The sequence below is a fragment of the Podospora anserina genome, chromosome 6 (genome assembly GCF_000226545.1).
Source record: "Podospora anserina S mat+ genomic DNA chromosome 6, supercontig 2".
NCBI lineage: Eukaryota > Fungi > Ascomycota > Sordariomycetes > Sordariales > Podosporaceae > Podospora > Podospora anserina.
Genome location: NW_001914857.1, coordinates 2,246,253 through 2,263,908, shown reverse-complemented (window position 1 = coordinate 2,263,908; position 17,656 = coordinate 2,246,253). Strand labels below are relative to the sequence as shown.

The 17,656-nt window shown below is 55.1% G+C and overlaps 7 protein-coding genes across 7 annotated transcripts; 3 read left to right on the top strand and 4 right to left on the bottom strand.

Moving 5' to 3' along the window:
- Positions 1–1,358: 1,358 nt before the first annotated feature.
- On the top strand, positions 1,359–2,870 carry PODANS_6_200 (uncharacterized protein; the record flags this gene model as incomplete). The annotated part of the gene is made up of 1 exon (XM_001910467.1): positions 1,359–2,870. The coding sequence occupies one exon, from the start codon at positions 1,359–1,361 to the stop codon at positions 2,868–2,870; it is 1,512 nt and encodes a 503-aa protein (XP_001910502.1).
- A 772-nt stretch (positions 2,871–3,642) lies between these two features.
- PODANS_6_210 (uncharacterized protein) lies at positions 3,643–4,830 on the top strand (the record flags this gene model as incomplete). The annotated part of the gene is made up of 2 exons (XM_001910466.1): positions 3,643–4,580; positions 4,644–4,830. The coding sequence occupies 2 exons, from the start codon at positions 3,643–3,645 to the stop codon at positions 4,828–4,830; spliced, it is 1,125 nt and encodes a 374-aa protein (XP_001910501.1).
- Positions 4,831–7,151: 2,321 nt separating this feature from the next.
- PODANS_6_220 (uncharacterized protein) lies at positions 7,152–8,561 on the top strand (the record flags this gene model as incomplete). The annotated part of the gene is made up of 1 exon (XM_001910465.1): positions 7,152–8,561. The coding sequence occupies one exon, from the start codon at positions 7,152–7,154 to the stop codon at positions 8,559–8,561; it is 1,410 nt and encodes a 469-aa protein (XP_001910500.1).
- Positions 8,562–8,955: 394 nt separating this feature from the next.
- On the bottom strand, positions 8,956–9,927 carry PODANS_6_230 (uncharacterized protein; the record flags this gene model as incomplete). Its single annotated transcript, XM_001910464.1, has 1 exon — positions 8,956–9,927. The coding sequence occupies one exon, from the start codon at positions 9,925–9,927 to the stop codon at positions 8,956–8,958; it is 972 nt and encodes a 323-aa protein (XP_001910499.1).
- A 782-nt stretch (positions 9,928–10,709) lies between these two features.
- On the bottom strand, positions 10,710–11,658 carry PODANS_6_240 (uncharacterized protein; the record flags this gene model as incomplete). Its single annotated transcript, XM_001910463.1, has 4 exons — positions 10,710–10,891; positions 10,958–11,108; positions 11,186–11,274; positions 11,394–11,658. 4 exons carry the CDS (start codon positions 11,656–11,658, stop codon positions 10,710–10,712), a joined length of 687 nt encoding a protein of 228 aa, XP_001910498.1.
- A 432-nt stretch (positions 11,659–12,090) lies between these two features.
- On the bottom strand, positions 12,091–15,690 carry PODANS_6_250 (uncharacterized protein; the record flags this gene model as incomplete). The annotated part of the gene is made up of 3 exons (XM_001910462.1): positions 12,091–12,390; positions 12,444–15,525; positions 15,596–15,690. The coding sequence occupies 3 exons, from the start codon at positions 15,688–15,690 to the stop codon at positions 12,091–12,093; spliced, it is 3,477 nt and encodes a 1,158-aa protein (XP_001910497.1).
- A 641-nt stretch (positions 15,691–16,331) lies between these two features.
- On the bottom strand, positions 16,332–17,303 carry PODANS_6_260 (uncharacterized protein; the record flags this gene model as incomplete). The annotated part of the gene is made up of 2 exons (XM_001910461.1): positions 16,332–16,803; positions 17,050–17,303. The coding sequence occupies 2 exons, from the start codon at positions 17,301–17,303 to the stop codon at positions 16,332–16,334; spliced, it is 726 nt and encodes a 241-aa protein (XP_001910496.1).
- Positions 17,304–17,656: the final 353 nt, after the last annotated feature.

Here is a 17,656-nt window from a genome sequence, read left to right as displayed (position 1 = left end):
TTTTTGGCAGGTAGGGTTATCGAGTCTGAAATATATGGCGTTTGGCTTTAAAGGGAAGAGGAGCGCTTCTAGAGTGGTTCTGTGTTTTGGGGAGGATGACGGATGGTTAGGTTAGGGTTAGGGTGCATGTAAGCATGTGGTCGGTTGCTTGAGCGACTCTTATCTTTCGACTTTTACTTTCGACTTTTACGAGCAATCGCAGATTTGGGGATCATGCTACATGATGTGTAGGTACGGTACGATGGTTGATCAATACGAACACGACTATTTTTACGCCAATTCTTTTTCCCCTGCAGCAGCACTGACTGCTTGACTGACAGCGACGGCGTCGCCGACCATGAGTGATATTGAACGGATCGTGTTGTTTCGACAATCGCCCACCCCGAGAATCTGCAAGATGCTAAGCGACCCTCCTCCTCCTCCCCAGATCTTTGCACGCCCCGTCTGATGGGGGGGGTTTTCTGGGGAAGGCCTGTTGTCTGAGGATGGATTGGCATCTGAGCGCGATATGCTTGACAATGCGATCTGATGCAACCCCGCGCGCGCGCACGGGCATGGAACCCAAACGCCAGTGGCTTGACGGGCGAGGACACATCTGGGATAGATCGCGGGTCCCTGCAGATTGGATCTGGGAGGGATGGAGGGCTGGTTTTCTCTTTTGTGCATTGCCTTCAATGGTGATGACCCGGGGGCTGACCACCCCTTTTTTGGTTAACATTTGGCTCCGAAGCAGGCGGCAAAATGGCTGTCTGTTCTGATCGATGGCCGCGACAAAACATCAAACTTGAAGAGGTATTTATCCTGAGGGATTGGGGCAGCGGGTAGAGAAATAAGGCTTGGGGCTCTTGGGGGGATTGTTCCGGTGGTGTGGGTGTTTGGCGAACCGGAAGGGGCACGGGTTGAGGGGGATGATCTGCTTACATGGAACAAGGCTGTTGGGACATCCTTCAAGAGTGCCGTCTCATGTGGTAGTTTACCCGCCACAAGCAGCCACAGACCGGATGGGCTGGAGCTGTGGTGGTCGTGGTGGGTGAAGCACTGTCCGGCATTGGGTTGATGTGAGGTCGATCAGGTCTGGCATATGCGATATGCTTTGTCTGCGACGGGTTTGGGGGACTGACTGGCGATGTTCCGCGAGGTTGGTTGGTATAAAGGGTGTTGGGCAGGTTTTTTGGGGTTCGTGGTGTGCTCGATTCCCCCTTCTCTTTTTCTTCTTGGTCTTGCCAAAGTGTGTTGAGGATGGTGGACGTCTCATCATAATGTTTATTGCTTGTCTGGATGACGAATTATCCTGACACTTTTCCTCGAACACTGATCTCCCATCACACTTGTCATCACATACATTCCAACTGGGTTGGATGATTGATCACACACATATCACAATGTCACCTTCACACAGTCTACAACGTACGAAAATACTGGATCGAGCGAGGATGAACCGACGACAGAATAACCCCTGCACTCGGGCGAGCGGGAATGGGACGACGATAGGGAGCGTTCAGGACTTTACCCTGTTTTGCAACACCAACCTCGACGGGGATGTTGTGGAGAGGTTGGACGCGTTCGACTTGACGGCGTGCATGGATCTCTGCTCCTCTTTCCACCCTCGCTGCGATGGGGCGTCGTACGACGGGACAAGATGCTTCTTAAAGACCCGCCTCGCACCGGTCGACCCGAGGCAGTTCGTGCGTGGTGTCGACTCCGGAATCGCCTCCTTCCCCGAAGCCTCGTCCAACTGCCCTGCATTACCCGGCACCCAGGTGGCACTGGGGACAAACTTCCAGGTCATGTGCGGGTTCATTATTGCTGGGAGTGACATGAGCCAGAACTTCGCACCGACATTCCAGGATTGCTTGGGACAGTGTGCTGCTACATCAGGGTGCGCAGCCGTGAGCTACGATCCGACCTTGAACCTTGGGTTCAAGAACTGCTATCTCAAGACCGGCGTCGCCGACCCGGGAGATTTAGCCGCGGACCGGAGGACGGATTCGGCGCGTGTGTTGGCGGCGGCTGACCCGAATCAGCCCCCGCCCGGGCCGGGGGTGTCGACTATTCCGGTGCCACCGGGGGGAGCGGCGAACGGCAATGGGGTGGTCTTCTTCACTCCTCCCGCGAACCCATCCATAACCCCATCCTCTATTGAGCTCCCACCCGCCGCCACCACAACGGCTTTACCAGACGAAGCCACTACTGCGGTCCCTGATATCAGCTCAACCACTGAAACCCTCGCTCCGCCGCCGGCCTTCCCATTCCCTACCCCCTCCGCCTCGCCAGATCAGTTCCCCGACACCTTCTCCGGCGGCGCCAACGACCCCTCCATAGACCCCCCCTCAAGCAACGCCTGGATCGCCGCGCCCGTCGTCGGGTCAGTAGCTGCCATAGCACTGATAGTGATATCCTTTATCATGCTCAAACGCCGAAGGCAATCATCCCCTTCTTCGTCCCCGACCGAGCCGAGAAGGGACATTTCTAGACCGTCACCAATATCAGGGTTGTTTACCGCTTGGTTGCCCAGTCGGTGGTCTTCCAGTCCAGTGCCGAGGGTTCCGCCTTTGCCGGTGGGGATAGGGAATAGTAATGTGAGTAGGAGTTCTACTGTGGGTAGTAGCGGGAGGAGGATGGGGAATTTTAGTGAAGTAAATACTGGGGAAAGGAGGAATAGTGTGAGGAATAGTGTTTTGAGTATGGTGGGGGACAGGGATAGGAGGGGGATGGAGAGGCTGGGGGATATTGAGGAGGGGGAGATGGGGAGAGGGGAAAAGGAAGGGGAAAGGGGAGGGGTGAAGGTTTATGAGGTTAGGAATGGGAGGGCGGAGCTGAGGGAGTTGAGGAGTAGTTTGAATGGGTTGGGGCAGAATCGGTGGTCGTGAGGGGTGTAGTAATGTTTGGTGATGGTGAATGGATGGATGGACTATGGCAACAAAAGCGGGTAGGATAGAGGATTGTCTTTGGGGGAGGTGGAGTTGGAGGTAATACCATTTTGTTACTCTGTGCTGTTTATTTTTGTGCTGCTCACTATCGTCCCCAATGTTTCGAGTTCAAAACGCTCTGCTTGAGGGGAAGAGTCATGTTTCCTGGACTTGAGAAGGGTGGGCATTGGAAAACTTGTCAGACAGAGCCTATCGACTGTTCCCCGGGCCCTCCTCAGACATCGAAGACCCATCATCAATAAGGGCGTGCCTTTGAGACATGTGGTCGTCGATGATGAATTGGAGTCACTCGCCGAGCTCCGCATGCCCTTGCGCTCCGCTTCCGATTGGCTGCTCACCCCCGACAATGGTCAATGTGTCACTGCCAGTCATGATCCCCTCCCCCTCTTTCATCATCCATCTTTCCTAAGCATTGTTTCACCGCTTCTGGGACTGGGGAGGATTTCTTTTATTTACTTTTCAACCTTTCTCCTCTCCTTTTCCTTTTCCTGAACTCTTTTCTTTTCCTATCCGGACCTCTATTCCAGCTGCCCCGCGGTTCTTATCACCGAGAGATAAGGCCCGTTCTTGGCATCTTGCCGGGGAAGTTCAACGGCCACTTTACGCGCTTTCGCCGTCACCCTTCTTCGCACAACCTCTTCGCGAGGATTTTCCGGCTTTTGCGCGCGTGCGCGATATCTACAAGTTGGTATTGATTGACAATACGAAAACAATGGCAATCACCCAGCACCCCCCCTCCGCCCCCTCCGAGGACGGCGGACACTCCGACAGCCACCCTCAACAGCAGCACCCCCCATCCGCCCCCCTGCATCAGCACACCCTCTCCTCCGCCTCAACAGCCACGGTCGACATCGAAGCTTGGACCGTCTCGGCGCTCGAGTCCCTGAACATCACCCCCCAAGTCGCGCGCGGGACCTCGAACTCGCTCGCTATCCCGATTGATAGCCATGATCCCCCTGCCGCGGCTCTCAAGCTGAGGTTTGACCCCGCTGCGGGTGCAGCAGGGCAAACAATCACCCCTCCTCGCCGCCCCCCGTCAAGAAGGGACTCGATGAAGAAACGGGAGGCGTTGATCAAGGGAAACCCTGGGTCGAGACAGAGGAGGAGGTGGGAGAACGATCACCTTTTGGGGGTCCCCAACGCGCAGCCGCCTCTGCCGAGTGATTACCAGATTCAGCCTACGTATCCTGTCTTGCCCACGGTGCCGTACCAACTTGCGGGGTACTGGGAACGGGGGTTGAGGGAGGTTGTGGAGCGGAGGAAGCATCCTAGGCAGGAAACTAAACCGGGCCCGGGGGGGCTGGGGTATATACCCCAGAACTTTCGGGCTACGGCGAAGAGGACGCCGGCGGTGGGGAGATGGTTGAGGGTGTTGGAGGAGCCGGTTAGGAGGTTTGTTGTTGAGAGGGGGCTGGCGGTGACGGTGGAGGAGCAGGAGACGCGGGAGGAGGAGGAGGCGATGGAGAGTGAGGAGACGGATCCGGAGGATGAGGAGATTGTGTTTGTGGGGAGGAGGGGGGATAAAGTGAGGGAGGGGAAGCCGCCAGTGGAGACCGAGATCAAGAGTGCTACGAGGCGGGTTGGTGGGGAGCAGGAGAGGGGGATGGTGCTTGATACGGCGGGGGATGATGAGGTTGGGGGTGCGTTTAAGTATGTTTCTCCTGCCCAGTGACTGTGTGTGTGATATGAGGGTACTAATGAGCGCGCATTTAGACGGTGGTTGACGCACTCCATCTCTGATTACTATGGCTTGGACTCTAAGAGTGTTCTCATCCAGGGGCAGGGTAGCAAGGGGAAGAAGGTCATTTTTGTGGGGGTGAAGAAGCAGCAGCAGAGGAAGGTGGCCGTGAAGGAGCAGCATTTGCCTGTTTTGCCACCGCCGCTGTGGGAGATGTTCTAAGCTGGGGGTTGGTAAGCTGGGCAAGATTGCTACTGCTCCAGAGAGCTCCAGTTACACCGCGTGATGGGCAAGCGTATATATATTTCCGGAGCGTTTCGGTTCACCTCGAGTGACCTGACCTGGCGTGGATAGGTATACAGCTTGGAAGAGATCAAGTCCACAAGGCAATGATGGATCGAGAGTGACTTCCTTTGGTCCTTGCCCTCGGGTCTGTTGCACAAGAAGCTTTGGGCCAAGCTTCCAAGAATGGGGCATGCCGATCGAAGGCGAGAAACAGTGGTAGGTGCTTAATGGTCGAGCACTGTCAGTCTCGATAGCAAATAGCGACCCTCTGGGAGCTGGCACGCGTACTCGTATAGTACTTGTACGTTCGAGCACCGGTGATGGATGGTCACAGTGTTTGATGCGTCAACGATCATGAACCTGCACCCCTGCTGCCCAGGCGTATATGCCTTGATCATATGACCCCCTTTCTTTGATAAAGAGTGGTACTGTCACCTCAATAGGGCGCCGATCATACAAGTACCGGTTGACGTTACTGAAGCTTGACCTACCCGGCATGTATTTGCTTAGGGGCAATTCTTTTGGAAACGAAGCCCCTAAAACGGTTCATGCAGGCGCTTGGAGGTCGAGAGGTTGAGTGTCATTTTGATGATTCGGGGAATGGATGTGCCGGTTGGAGGGTTTATGCCTTGGTGATGGTGACGTTGTTGTTTCTGGGGAGGGAGGGGGGGGTGATGCGTGGGGGTTGGGATGGGATGGGATGGGATGGGATGGGATGGGATGGGGAATGTTGAGCAGGAGAGGATGTTGCGTAGTAAATGGTGGGAAAGAGGGATGAGATGCATGATAGGTGAGTGATAGACAGCCACAGCGGAAGAGGCGTTATAATTGTTCGGACGACAGGCCGAATGAGATCTGATCGATTGTAATAGATGGGAGCATGCTCGAAATCGAAGGTTCATCACATGCTGTATCAGAGGGCGGCAAATACCATGTCGAAATCCCATCTCTTCAGCCAAGCGAAGACGGGCGAATGCCATTATCTGACGGCTCGCAAGCTCATCTCGTTTTCGTCTGATGTTGACCTTTTCCAAGAAACCCGGAGAGGGTTGTCTCTTTTTCCTGTGGCTGGATGACAGTGGTGATCACGAAAACGGCAGGAAAGATTTGCTCGCGTACACGTTGGGTCGGCGCCGTGGTTGGGGATTTCAAGGGGAATGTCGACATGTTTCTGTGGTGTCTGAGGAAATCTCCGATGGACCGTCACTAACACTTGGCAACAGAAATTGGGTGGAACGGTGTTAGCGGGGATGACGCCGCCAACTCGCGAGCCACCGTTCATCGTTTCGAGCGGGGCGCTACGTACCTTCAGCGTCCCCCTGCATGCGGCTCTGTCCATGCATCCACCAAGGTGAGACAGGCGACGTCCCATGTTCCGTCTGATCTGATCATGGACTTCAGAGAGGAATCCAATGTGACATCACAAGGAAATTGCTACGGTGAGCCCACTGGAGCCTCTCTCGGTTGCCAACACCAAGAACGGCCATTCTTCGCCCTGCCATGCGACCTTGTCATCTTGTACAGGTCCACCGCAATCCTTACCTCCGAACAGTTGTAATCATGACAGGAAGAAGAATCTCAAGCTGCCCAGGCATCGCCAAGGGGTCAAAGCAGGCAGTCGTCAGTCCAAACGGGAAATCCGGACTCTCACCAACGCACTTACAATAAGCATGGGTCTGCCACACCTCCTGAGCGGGAAGCTGGGTTATGGTCAAGCCCCACAACCACAAGCGCCCACGCGGCTCACGGTGTTCGTCTTGTTCCGGAACACATCGCAACCGGTGGCGCCCTTCTACGCCAGCGGCTCACAGCACCCTGTAGCTGGTGTATCGACAAGGGCCACCTTGCTAGTCATAGTCTCTAGCTTCGTCCTGACAATCGGTATAGGCCTTGCTCACCGTTGGCAAGGAGGAGAAAGAGAATCCCAGGATCCATGCTCCCCCCGTCTGGCGGCACATCCTCCCGATCTTCCTGCCTCTGGCATAGCCAAGTGGCATATGCCCATACTCCGTATATAAGATACCACCACCCTTCACAATGTCACCGTTTCCTTTCCACCTCTCTCCTCACGCTCATCCCGACTTCGTCCTCTCTTTTTTGTTAGCTTTAGTTCTGTGAACTTGGCTCCAAGACGCTCTTTTGGTACACGATCATTTTTACATCCTTAGGCCGGGCCTCCCTTCTCTTTCAACTGTACATATCAGTCCCTTTTTGTGTGTAAACATCACCACCACCACCACAAACAACCAACCATCACCATGAAGTACGGAACTGCTCTTGTGGCCATCGCCGTTGGCCTCGCCTCGGCCCGCGATGTGCCCACTTACTCCCTCCGAGCCACCAAGCGCGAGGTTCCCCAGGAACACTCGCACGAGGCCGTCCTCCGCGCCTGCAACGTCGCCCTCAAGCTCAACAACCCAAACAACATCCTCGACTGCGTGTTCCCCCTCCTCGGCAACGCCGCCGCCGCCAACGGCGCCGGTGACATCTCGGCCGATCGCCTCGACTGCCTCCAGCAGATCGTCGCCGACCAGGCTCTCACCAACGCCAAGGCCGCCAACGACCTCGACTTGGCCATCAACGCCATCCTCTTCCGTGCCCTCGAGCGTAACACCTTGACCGTCGGCGAGGCTTCCCCCCTCTGCAACGAGACTCCTGTCAATGCCGAGCTCGTCAACATCAACCAGCACCAGGATCCTGCTTCTGCCGAAGCGGCCAACAACGCCGAGGTCGAGCTCGAGGTCGCCAAGGCTTTGTTCTCCATCGGGGCTGACCCGCTTCTTGCTCTGCAGAGCGGCACCTTTGCCCCTGGTGAGATTGGCGACCCTACTGCTGCTGGTAACACCTGCAACGACGAGAACGATGCGATCGGGTGCATCATTTCCCAGAACCTTTTGGTGCCTGCTGTTTCGGAGGCCGACATCCTCGCCGCTGTTGGCGATCAGGAGGTCTGCGAGCCTGTTGTTGATGACGGGCCTGCTGTCGAGGAGCCCCCGGCTGTCGAGGAGCCCCCCGTTGACGAGGAGGAGGTCTGCGAGCCGGTCGTTGAAGATGAGGAGCCACCAGTCGTCGAGGAACCCCCCGTTGAGGAGGTCCCCACCGGCACTGTGAACGTCCAGACCTTCACCGGTGCCCTCGGCGGCCCTGCCCCCGCCGTCATCTCCGACCCTGCTTCCAACCGCCCCTTCTCCGTCAACGGAAACACCTTCCTCCAAGCCGGCGCCGCCATCCAGCGCTCGTGCGCCATTCAGAAGAACGCCTGCGCCAACGCTGCTAATTCTGGTCAGATCCAGGGTGGTGCTGGGCAGTGCGACCAGCAGGAGGCCGCTTGCTTGGCTGCTGCTCGTCGTCGCAAGGCTCGCCGTTCCGTCGTCGGTCGCCGCCAGAATGTCCTGGACTTTGGGAGCTGCGGCAGCCCCGCTATTCAGTTCGCTGCTGGGCTTGACGGGCGTCAGGAGGAGAGCTTCCAGCCTGTGAACGCGGCTGATTTCTCGCATGGGTCTGCGCTCAACATTGATATTATTTCGTTCTTTGTCTGCCAGAGGCTGGATAGTGCATGCAAGGCTAGCCCCGAGACGATCGAGGCTTGTGAGGAGGGCGCGGCGGCTGCTAGTCAGGCTGAGGGTGCTCAGGCTGCTAGCGTGTTTAATGCTGCTTTGGGGTTGTGAAGAGATGTAGGATAGTTTGTGAAGGGGGTGGAGTGCGAGGAGGATGTATACTTTTGAAATATGAAGGGTAAATCATGGAAACAGTTTTAACCCGGTATTCTTTACGCTGTGAGGCGTGGCTTTTTATTATTATTTTTTTGAGAGGGAGCAGGAGGGAAATGGAGACGGAAATGAATAGTTACTATTTTGTTGTCTGTGTTTTTTGGTGAAGTGTGAATCTTGCAAGTGTGACTTTTTGTGTGAAATGTCTTGGAGCTGGGGCTTACATTTATCTCATGTGGATTAGTACCGCACTTGGGGTATCAAAGGGGCCAGAAGAGTGTGTGTTAACAGACACACAAGACATCTCTTGGTTCTAGATCAAAACACCAACCTCCCTTCCCTCCCTCCCTCACTACTCATCCTCATCATCCATCTCACTATCCTCCTCCTCCTCCACCTCCTCCTCATCATCATCATCCTCATCATCCTCATCATCATCCTCATCATCCTCATCATCATCCTCATCATCCTCATCATCCTCATCATAATCCCCACCAATATTCCACAAATTACGGCCCCTTCTCCTGCTCCCCGTCGGCGGCTCCCCCCTCCAAGTGTACCCCTCCCTCCTCATCAACCTCTTCAACCGCCCCTCCACCCAATCCTCCTCCTCCCCCCTCGGCGGCTCCCGCCTTATATCCCCCACCTCCATCCTCGGCAACCACCCCGGAAAAGCAAGATCAATCTCCTCCTCAAAAAACCACCCATCCGCCCTCACCTTGTCCACCAACTTGCTCAACTCAACCCTCTGCCCCCTCCCCTCGACCAAGTCCCTCTCCACCTCGATATTCTCCCCCAGCAAACTCGCCCCGATCAACCTGTCAACGTTGCACATGGCCCCCAACTCAAACTCGGCCTCCCTCCCCTCGAGGATATACTCCTGCGCCGTCTTTGGGATTTTCTCAATCTCCCACTTCCAGCTGGGGTTGTCCGGTTCGGGCATGTGGTACCGCCAGGGGAGATCAGCACATCTATTGCGTTCCATCTCCGAGAAGTTGAGCCGGAGGCGGCAGCGCGGGCAGGTGATGGCGCCCTTGCCGCGGAACGTGGCTGGGTAGGGGTCCCAGCATTCGGTGTGGAACATGTGGCCGCACGGCAAGACAAGACCAGCGCGGACGCGGTCCGTCGGGCTGAGGGGGAAGGTTGTCAATGCCGAGCCGGGGGTCGCGGGGGTGATGATCTCGCCTGTTTCGGAGCGGCAGATGTCGCAGCGGACAAATGGGACGGGGCGGCGGGCTTTTTGCTCGGGGGAAAAGGAGAGGTAGGTGCGGAGTTGGTGGACGTGGTTGAGGAGGGCGCGGCGAGGGGAGGAGGAGGAGGCCATGTTGATGGATGTACCTATAAAAAGGGGTATTTGCTGGCGTATCCCACCGGGAGGGCTACCACAATAAGAAAAGAGCAGACAACGTATTTGTTGACGAGAACCCCTAGAGGTTCACTTTGAGCAGAGAGTTTCACTTGCGTCCCAGTCCTATAAACTCCCGTATTAAAAGGGGGGTTAACCATCATCACCGGGAAAGGCTGGAGAGGATACTTTAACAACACCACTCTCGTAATAGTCAACAGCCAACTAACTCTGAACCGCTTCTTTCATCAAGAGGCACGTTTCCGGAACCCTGCCACCAAAACTCATGTTGTCGACTTGATTAGGCTGGAACAAAGCGGCGTGGGTGCTTTGTCTCAACATACAAGACAATTTTCAGTCCTCGCCAGCCATGAACAGCAAAGTTGAGCCATATGTTGAGCCAAAGAAACACTCACTAGCATTGGCAAGGACAACAGGTAACTTCAAAATTCCCTGCGTGCTTGAGTCTCCAGTATATCCATTTCTACCCTCTCTCATCTGTCTGTTTGACACGTCTATCAATATTGCTCAAACCACCGCCTCCCCTTCTCATGGTACTAATACAACAATTTCAACGTCAGCTCCTCCCAGCTACCCCAACCCCCTAACCCCTCTAGAAAACCTGCGCATTGGTGGTGGACAAGAATATACAAGTTTTTGCATTTTAGGTTCTCTCTTTCTCTCTCTCTCTCTCTCTCTTTCTATCGATTCGCTCGCTTTTTATTTTCTCCGCAACAAAACCGCAGCAAAGTAGCAAGCGTTTAACCAATAACCAGCTTGTCGTCCTCGGGGAACTCGTACGCGGGAATCTCGAGGTTCAGAGGGGCAGGGCCCTTTCTGATGCGGCCCGAAATGTCGTAGTGGGAGCCGTGGCAGGGGCAGAACCAGCCGCCGTACTCACCGGCCTCGCCGATGGGGACGCAGCCCAAGTGTGTGCAGACACCTAGTTGTGTTGCTGTCAGTATCATCCATCACCCTCCCCCCCCCTATTTGTTGTGTCTTGACATACCCAACATGACAAGCCACTCAGGCTTCTGAACACGATCACTATCGGCCTCGGGGTCTCTTAGCGACGCAACGTTGATGTTGTTGGCCTCCTCAATCTCGGCGGCTGTGCGGTGGCGGATGAACACGGGCTTGCCTCTCCACTTGACGATGACCTGTTATTTTTTGTTGTCTCCGTCAGCCAACCTTCCTATCCCTTCTCAACTATTCTCCAGAGAGAAAGAATCCTTACGTTCTTGCCCTCGGGAATGGCATTCAAATCAACCTCAACCTTGGCCAAAACCAAGACGTCAGCAGAGGCGGACATGTTGACGAGGAACTCTGTATAGCAACCACACTTTTAGCCCCCCCCTTTTTAACCAACCCCAAATCCCTCCAATTGACTCCCCCCCACCCCTTTGCCCCCCCCGTCGGTCCTTCCTAACCCCAAAATCACCTACCCTGAATGGTACTCTTCGCCCCCCCCGCGGTGATCGCACCCAACGTGCCCACCATGAAATAGCTAATCAGCGCATTCGAGCTCGGCTTCTTGTCCGACAGGTACTTTGAGAAATCCGGCACCTTGGTGCTGTTGCTCTCGCCCTTGAAAGGGCTAGAGTAGGAAGAGTCGCCGCGGACGGCCGGGGTCGTCGAGATGGTGCGGGCGGCAACACGCAGGACGGAGGGACGGGCGAGGGCGCGCGTCACGGTCGAGAGGGGCGCCATTGTTGCTTCTGCTTCTTTAAAAAAAAGAGCGGTGGTGGTAGGTAGAGGGGAGAGAGGAGAGAGAGACACACAAAGTCGACGTCGGCGTCCGTGGACTGAGGTTTTTTGGTTAGTCTCACTTTCGCTTTCTCTGGGCCGAGCTGTTCCCACATTTCCCGACCAGTTGTGAACTTGGCCTGTGCACCAAATGTCAAACGTCTGGCAAAGGTGGCGTGCCTGAGGCAGCTAATTTGCAATTGCCTGGCTGGTGATTGGACAGAGCCCGAGGACTCCGATTCTTCCCGTGACATGCCAAGCCCGCTTTACACTACACTATCCACAGAACACTCATGCTTGCTGACATCACTCATTCCCATGAATAGTCTCACTGAAGAAGAGGTCATTATCAACATCGACAGCAGATCAATTCATGTACATTTTACGGGATATCTCTCAGTGCATCCGCCTCAACTCCTCCACAACATTCCTCATGTGCTCTAAACTCGGCCCCAAACCCTCACAAATCTCCCTCTGCGTTGCCTCGTCCTGGTCTAGAAACCGCTCTAATAGCTCCCCGTCTAAGAATCTAACCGGCTCGCTCCCCTCCCTTTCTGCATTTCTAAACGCCCTGTAGCAGTTGAACTCGATCTCCCCCGCCGTGTGTACAACTCTCGCCAGCTTTTCCTGGAATCGTAATAGCAAGTCCTGAGCCTCGGGCGCAACGGTGCCGAACATGTATATACCGCCATTGACCTGTCTCTTGTTAGCATAACCGTCTTAATATTGGACACCACCGAGCGACTTACCGTCCCCAAAAACGCCCTCGGCACCACCATCGCCCCCCTACTCGTCTCAACCCTCACCGCCCTGATCCTGTTCACCATCTCCCCCAAATTCATCTCCGCCGTCACGCTCATAATCTTCCTATCCTCCATCACCACCGCATCCGCATTCCTCCTCAACATCATCAGGTTCCCCTGATCATCCGCCTCCAGCCAGTCATCCCCATCAACATGACACAGCGCCGTGCCCGCAGCCGACTGCCAATGCCTGGCCACCTCCACCAGCCTATCCTTGTCACCAGGCATGTACTCAACCAGCGTCATACTCTTCATCACGTCCGCCACCCCGATGATATTTCCCTGCGCCGCAATCTGAATCGGATGCGTCGACGGCTTGTACGAAGCCAGCCTCGTTAACGTCGCCGTCGTCGTAGAAGTCTCGTCATATCTCGCAATCGCCACCGTCTTGGCCAGCCCAGCCACAATCTTATTCCCGTCCAAGACTTCCAGACACCTGCACACACCCTTGGTAAGGTGGCTCAGGATTAAGTAGGGGTCCTTGTTATCATCAATACCAAACACCAAAATCCTCCCTCGGTGTTCACCAGTCATGGCATAATCCGGGTCAGGCAAGAAGCTCGTCCCGACAATAAACCGTTCGGCAGGATTCCCATACGAGTCTGGAAGCTCAGCCCTGACAACCGCCTCAACCAGCTCCACGTAATTTGTCCTCTCAAGTTGAAAAGTCTTACCGACAGGCTGGAAAATAACCTCATCCACCAGCCTAAACGAGCTCTGGACAACCTCATCCCCGTCCACCAACGACCGCTTGATACAACCCAGACCAAACACCTTTTCCTTTGGCGAGTAGGCGATCCTACGAACCATCTCGCCCATGGGCAACTCGCGAACGTGTGTTCGTCTCGTGCGGTCGATCTTGGAGATCTTGATCTGTGTGTCCGTCGCCACAATGATCGAATCGGGGAATGCCTCTGTATCAAAAGGACAAATGAACATGGCCTCCTCTGCGGTGACAGCCGAGTATACTATCCTGTTCTCTTCGCCGTAGATCAAGCTTGGGTGCTCCGTCGTGGCCAGGATGCTGTAGATGCTGTCGTTGTCTTGCGGGAGGAGGTGAAGCCTGGCTTGCCGTGTACCCAGGATAACCTGTTTCTTCCCCGAAAACTCAAAATCGGCCGAGATGTTGAACGTGACAACATGGCCATCCTCCATGGCGATGAAGAGCGTTGGCCCCGACACCTTAGGCGAAGCCACCTGAACAAGCACCACCTCCCGAGGTATCGACGCGTCGTCCTGGCTCTGCCGTAGTGACTCCCCATGCATTGGCTCAAGTGTGTTCAAGTCAATAATCGACACCGTCCCTGACGTCCAAAACCCAACCACACCGATCCCTTGTAACTGCGGCGCAACATGTATGCAAGCAACCTGATCCTGCTGGCTAATATCCTTCTCCTTCACCAACCGCAGCTCGTTCCCAGCAGTACTGATCGACACCAGCCCCGTCCCTTCCACCGACAACAACAGCCACTCCCCGTTCGCAGAAGCATTGATGATGGTGTTCTCATCCCGAGGCACCCACGTCGCCACCGTAACCCCACTCTCAGCATCGATCAATACAACCCCCCTCGTCGTAACCTGCAAAATCATCCCACCCCCAAGATTCCTCGCCAACAACGTCTGGCAATCCAACCCAAAACCCATAAAGTCCCCCACCTCTTCCACCCCACCCTCAGAGTCAAACTTGAAAACCCTCGTCTCGGTCAAAAAGCTCACAGCAAGCGTATCCATCTTCCCCTCCCCAACCGCCCCCCTCAGCGAGAACACCCCCCTCACATGCTGCCCAAGATCCTCCAACAACAACCCCACATCCTCCAGCCCAACGCCGCTCCTCACACTCCTCAACGACCCATCCTTGTAAACCCCGCTCCCACAAACAATCCTCGCCTGCCCCGAAGAGTACTCATTCCCCAACTGGCTATCCTCCCCCCCTCTATTCCCCATGTCCATCACCGCAAAGTCCATAATCGGCCCAATATTCGATATCGTCTGGATCAGCGTCAGGAAAGGTTTGTCCGCCGGCTTATCCGCGCTCAAGTCAAGCTGAAACAGCCGCGAATCCCCATGGTGACTCGCCACAAACAGCATCTCATTCCCCAGATAAACCAGCTCGCTCGCCCTGCTCGTGACCCCAATCTTGGTCAAGACCATCCCCTTCACCTCCGCCCCGTCCGTGTTGATCGTCAACAAGTGCAACGAGCCGTAGTCATCCGCAAGGAAATACGTCTGAACATTGTACTCGGCCCACTTGACAAAAATGCTCGCCTTGTCAAGCTTCGATTCCACCGTCGCCTTTGTCACGTCGTCAATATAGAGCAGTCTCGTCTCCCCCACCACAATAACCCCCCCAAGATGCGGCTTAGCCGATCCCGTATTGCGAAAGTTGTGCCTCTTCACTTCCTCCTCCACCTTCCTCACGGGAATCAACATATTCGCCCCCGCATCCGCAATCGTGATATCAATGATCCTGTGTTTCTGCGCGTTGAACTCGCTGGCCACCGTGTTCCTGTCGTCAGACGTAAGCCGGTACGTCGCCAGCTTCGAATCCTGCGCATTAGCGCTAGTCTGGTATAGAAAAGCAACCGTCGGGTGTCCCGTCTCGTTATGCAAAAAAGTCGAGGCCTTGATAAACAGTTCCGCCAGCCTGATCTGTCCCATCCAGTCCAGCTGCGCCGCGTTTGTCTTGCGGGTGCCGAGGCGGGCGATCGTCATGACGCCTTCCCATAGGTGCATGGCGATGAACCGTCCTGACGGGTCGACAATCGCTCTGTCGAGGGACTGCGAGTTGCGCATAAAGTGCTCTCCGGGGTCGCGGGTCGCATTCGTGGTTTCCATTTGGGACGTTTCCGGGTTCCAGTAGAGGGTGAAGTACTCGAAGCGGTCGGTTCCGACAAATAAGAGGTCTGTTTCGGCGTCTTTTGGTCGGAGTTTTTGGAGCATGGCGATGGTGCCGTTGACGTTGGTGGTGTGGGCTTGGGAGAGGAGGCCGTCGGGGGAGGGGCGCCAGACTTCTACTCGGTTTGTTCGTCTGCATTCCGATGTCTGTTAGTAAACTCGGTTTGGTAGTATACAGAACGAAAGAAGGGGGTGATCCTCACGAGAGAACCAAGCTCTGCTCCTCTTCTGAATAGACATTGGCGAGCAGGGCATGGTCGACGCTGCTTGGCCGGTGGATTGGGGCGATGTAGGCCATTATGACGGAAACAATCTCGGATTTGGGTATCAATATCGCTCGCAAACAACAAGAGAAGAAGACGGAAAGAAGCGGCAGTATAGGGAGGGCTGTTGCAGAGCTTTGCGGCTCTGCTTGAAGTGGAGGACGAACGAACGATCAGTTGGATTGGTGATGCAATCAATTGTCGGAGATAAGATTAAGCTCAACCACTTTTGTTCCCGCTTATTTCCCTTAATTGCATTTGACCCCGCGGCGGCGCGTCGCAACACGCGACCCAACCCAGCCAACCCTCCGCTGTATTTACAGTTGACTTCTCTTCAGCGCATCAAACACCCTCTTCAACCTCTCCAACCCAACCTCCAACGCCGGCCTCGACGCACTAAACGTCATCCTAAACCACCCCAGCTCCTCACTCGCAAACACACTGCCCGTAGCCAACAGGATCTTATTCTCACCCAAAACCTTCCAAATATGCTGTTCCCTCTCCAGATACCTCTCCAAATCCCCCGGGCTCAATTTCCCAACCCTCAACTCAGGCGGTTGTCCACCCTCCTTCTTCCCAACCAAGTGCCGTCTGAGATCTATCCAAAGAAACATACCCGCGTTTCTTTCCCCATCCCATCGTCAGCATTTCTCCTCACTAGCTCATCCGTGGTGACTTACGAATTCCCATAATATCCCACCCCTTGCTCCTTCAAAAAATCAGTCACAACCTTGTATGACTCCCCCAGCAGCTCCCGGTTCTTCCCCAGGAACTCGTCAGTGTAATCGGTGTCCTCCAGCATGGCGGCCCAAATGTCCTGCACCAAGTACGGCGGCCAGCCAAGCATGGCATTGCTCGCCATCGCGCCCATCAGTCCCCTGTTCCGGGTGTGCAGCATCCCTAATCTGAGACCGTTGGCGCAAAAGTCTTTGCTTGCGCCGTACGCAACGTGGAGTTTTTGAGTGTCAATAGGGAGATCCAGCGCGAGGGCAGATGTAAACGGCACTACGTCTGTGGCGTCTGGGTTGTTGTAAATAGACTGAGCGTAAATCTCATCGCTGATGAGGTGGAGGTTATGAGCTTGACAAAAACCAGCGATGGCCCTGATCGTCTCTGGAGGATAACATCTCCCGAGCGGGTTGTGCGGGCTGTGTCAACAGTCAGTACCTACACCCCAACCCAAAGCCAGAGGTGCTCACTTGACCAGCATAAGCCCCTTCGCCTTGACGCCCTTGCTCTCAGCATTGCTGAGGGCCGTCTCCAGAGCCTGGACGTTCATCTCCGCGTCAAAAACATCGTCAAACCCTTTGTATCCCTCGATATCTTGAAATGTGGCCGGGATTATCACCCCTCTTGCTCTACCGGGAATGTCGGTCGCGAAAGCAGTGTAGTACGGCTGGGGGATGATGATTCCCTCCCCCTCGTTGCACAGCGCCCATGTCAGAGCATCTATCACGGGCGTCACGCCGGCCATGACGATGATGTCATCACTCTTTGCCGGCTCAAGGGGTGAGAACTTTCTGTTCAGAAAGCTGGCTAGGGCACGCTGGAGACGGGGGGAGCCTCGGGGGCCGTTGCCGTAGGTGAGTTGGCTGATTGGGTCGACTTGAGTGTTTTGCTTGATGAATTTGACGATTTGGTTGTGCATGAGGGAGTTTTCTGCCACGCCTAGGTTGATTCTTGTGTGTGTGTGGGTATGGTGTCAGTGGTGTGAGTCTTGAGGCTGGGTGTGTAGGTGTGTGTATGTGTATGTGTGTGTGTGGTGTGTGTGTGTGTGTGTTTATGTGACTTACACCCCATCGGGAGTCGCGGGTGACCACGGTGTTGCTAGACATTGTTCGAAAAAGCTCCATCCGCGCATGTACAGCTGGTTGTAGGCGCCTCTGGTGGAGATGCCGAACTCGGTGGCCGTGGCGGCGATGTCTTGGGAGGAGGTTTGCATTTTTGTTTTGTTTTTCTTTTTTGTTTGTTTTTGTTGACGATGGGTGGGCGTCGACAGAA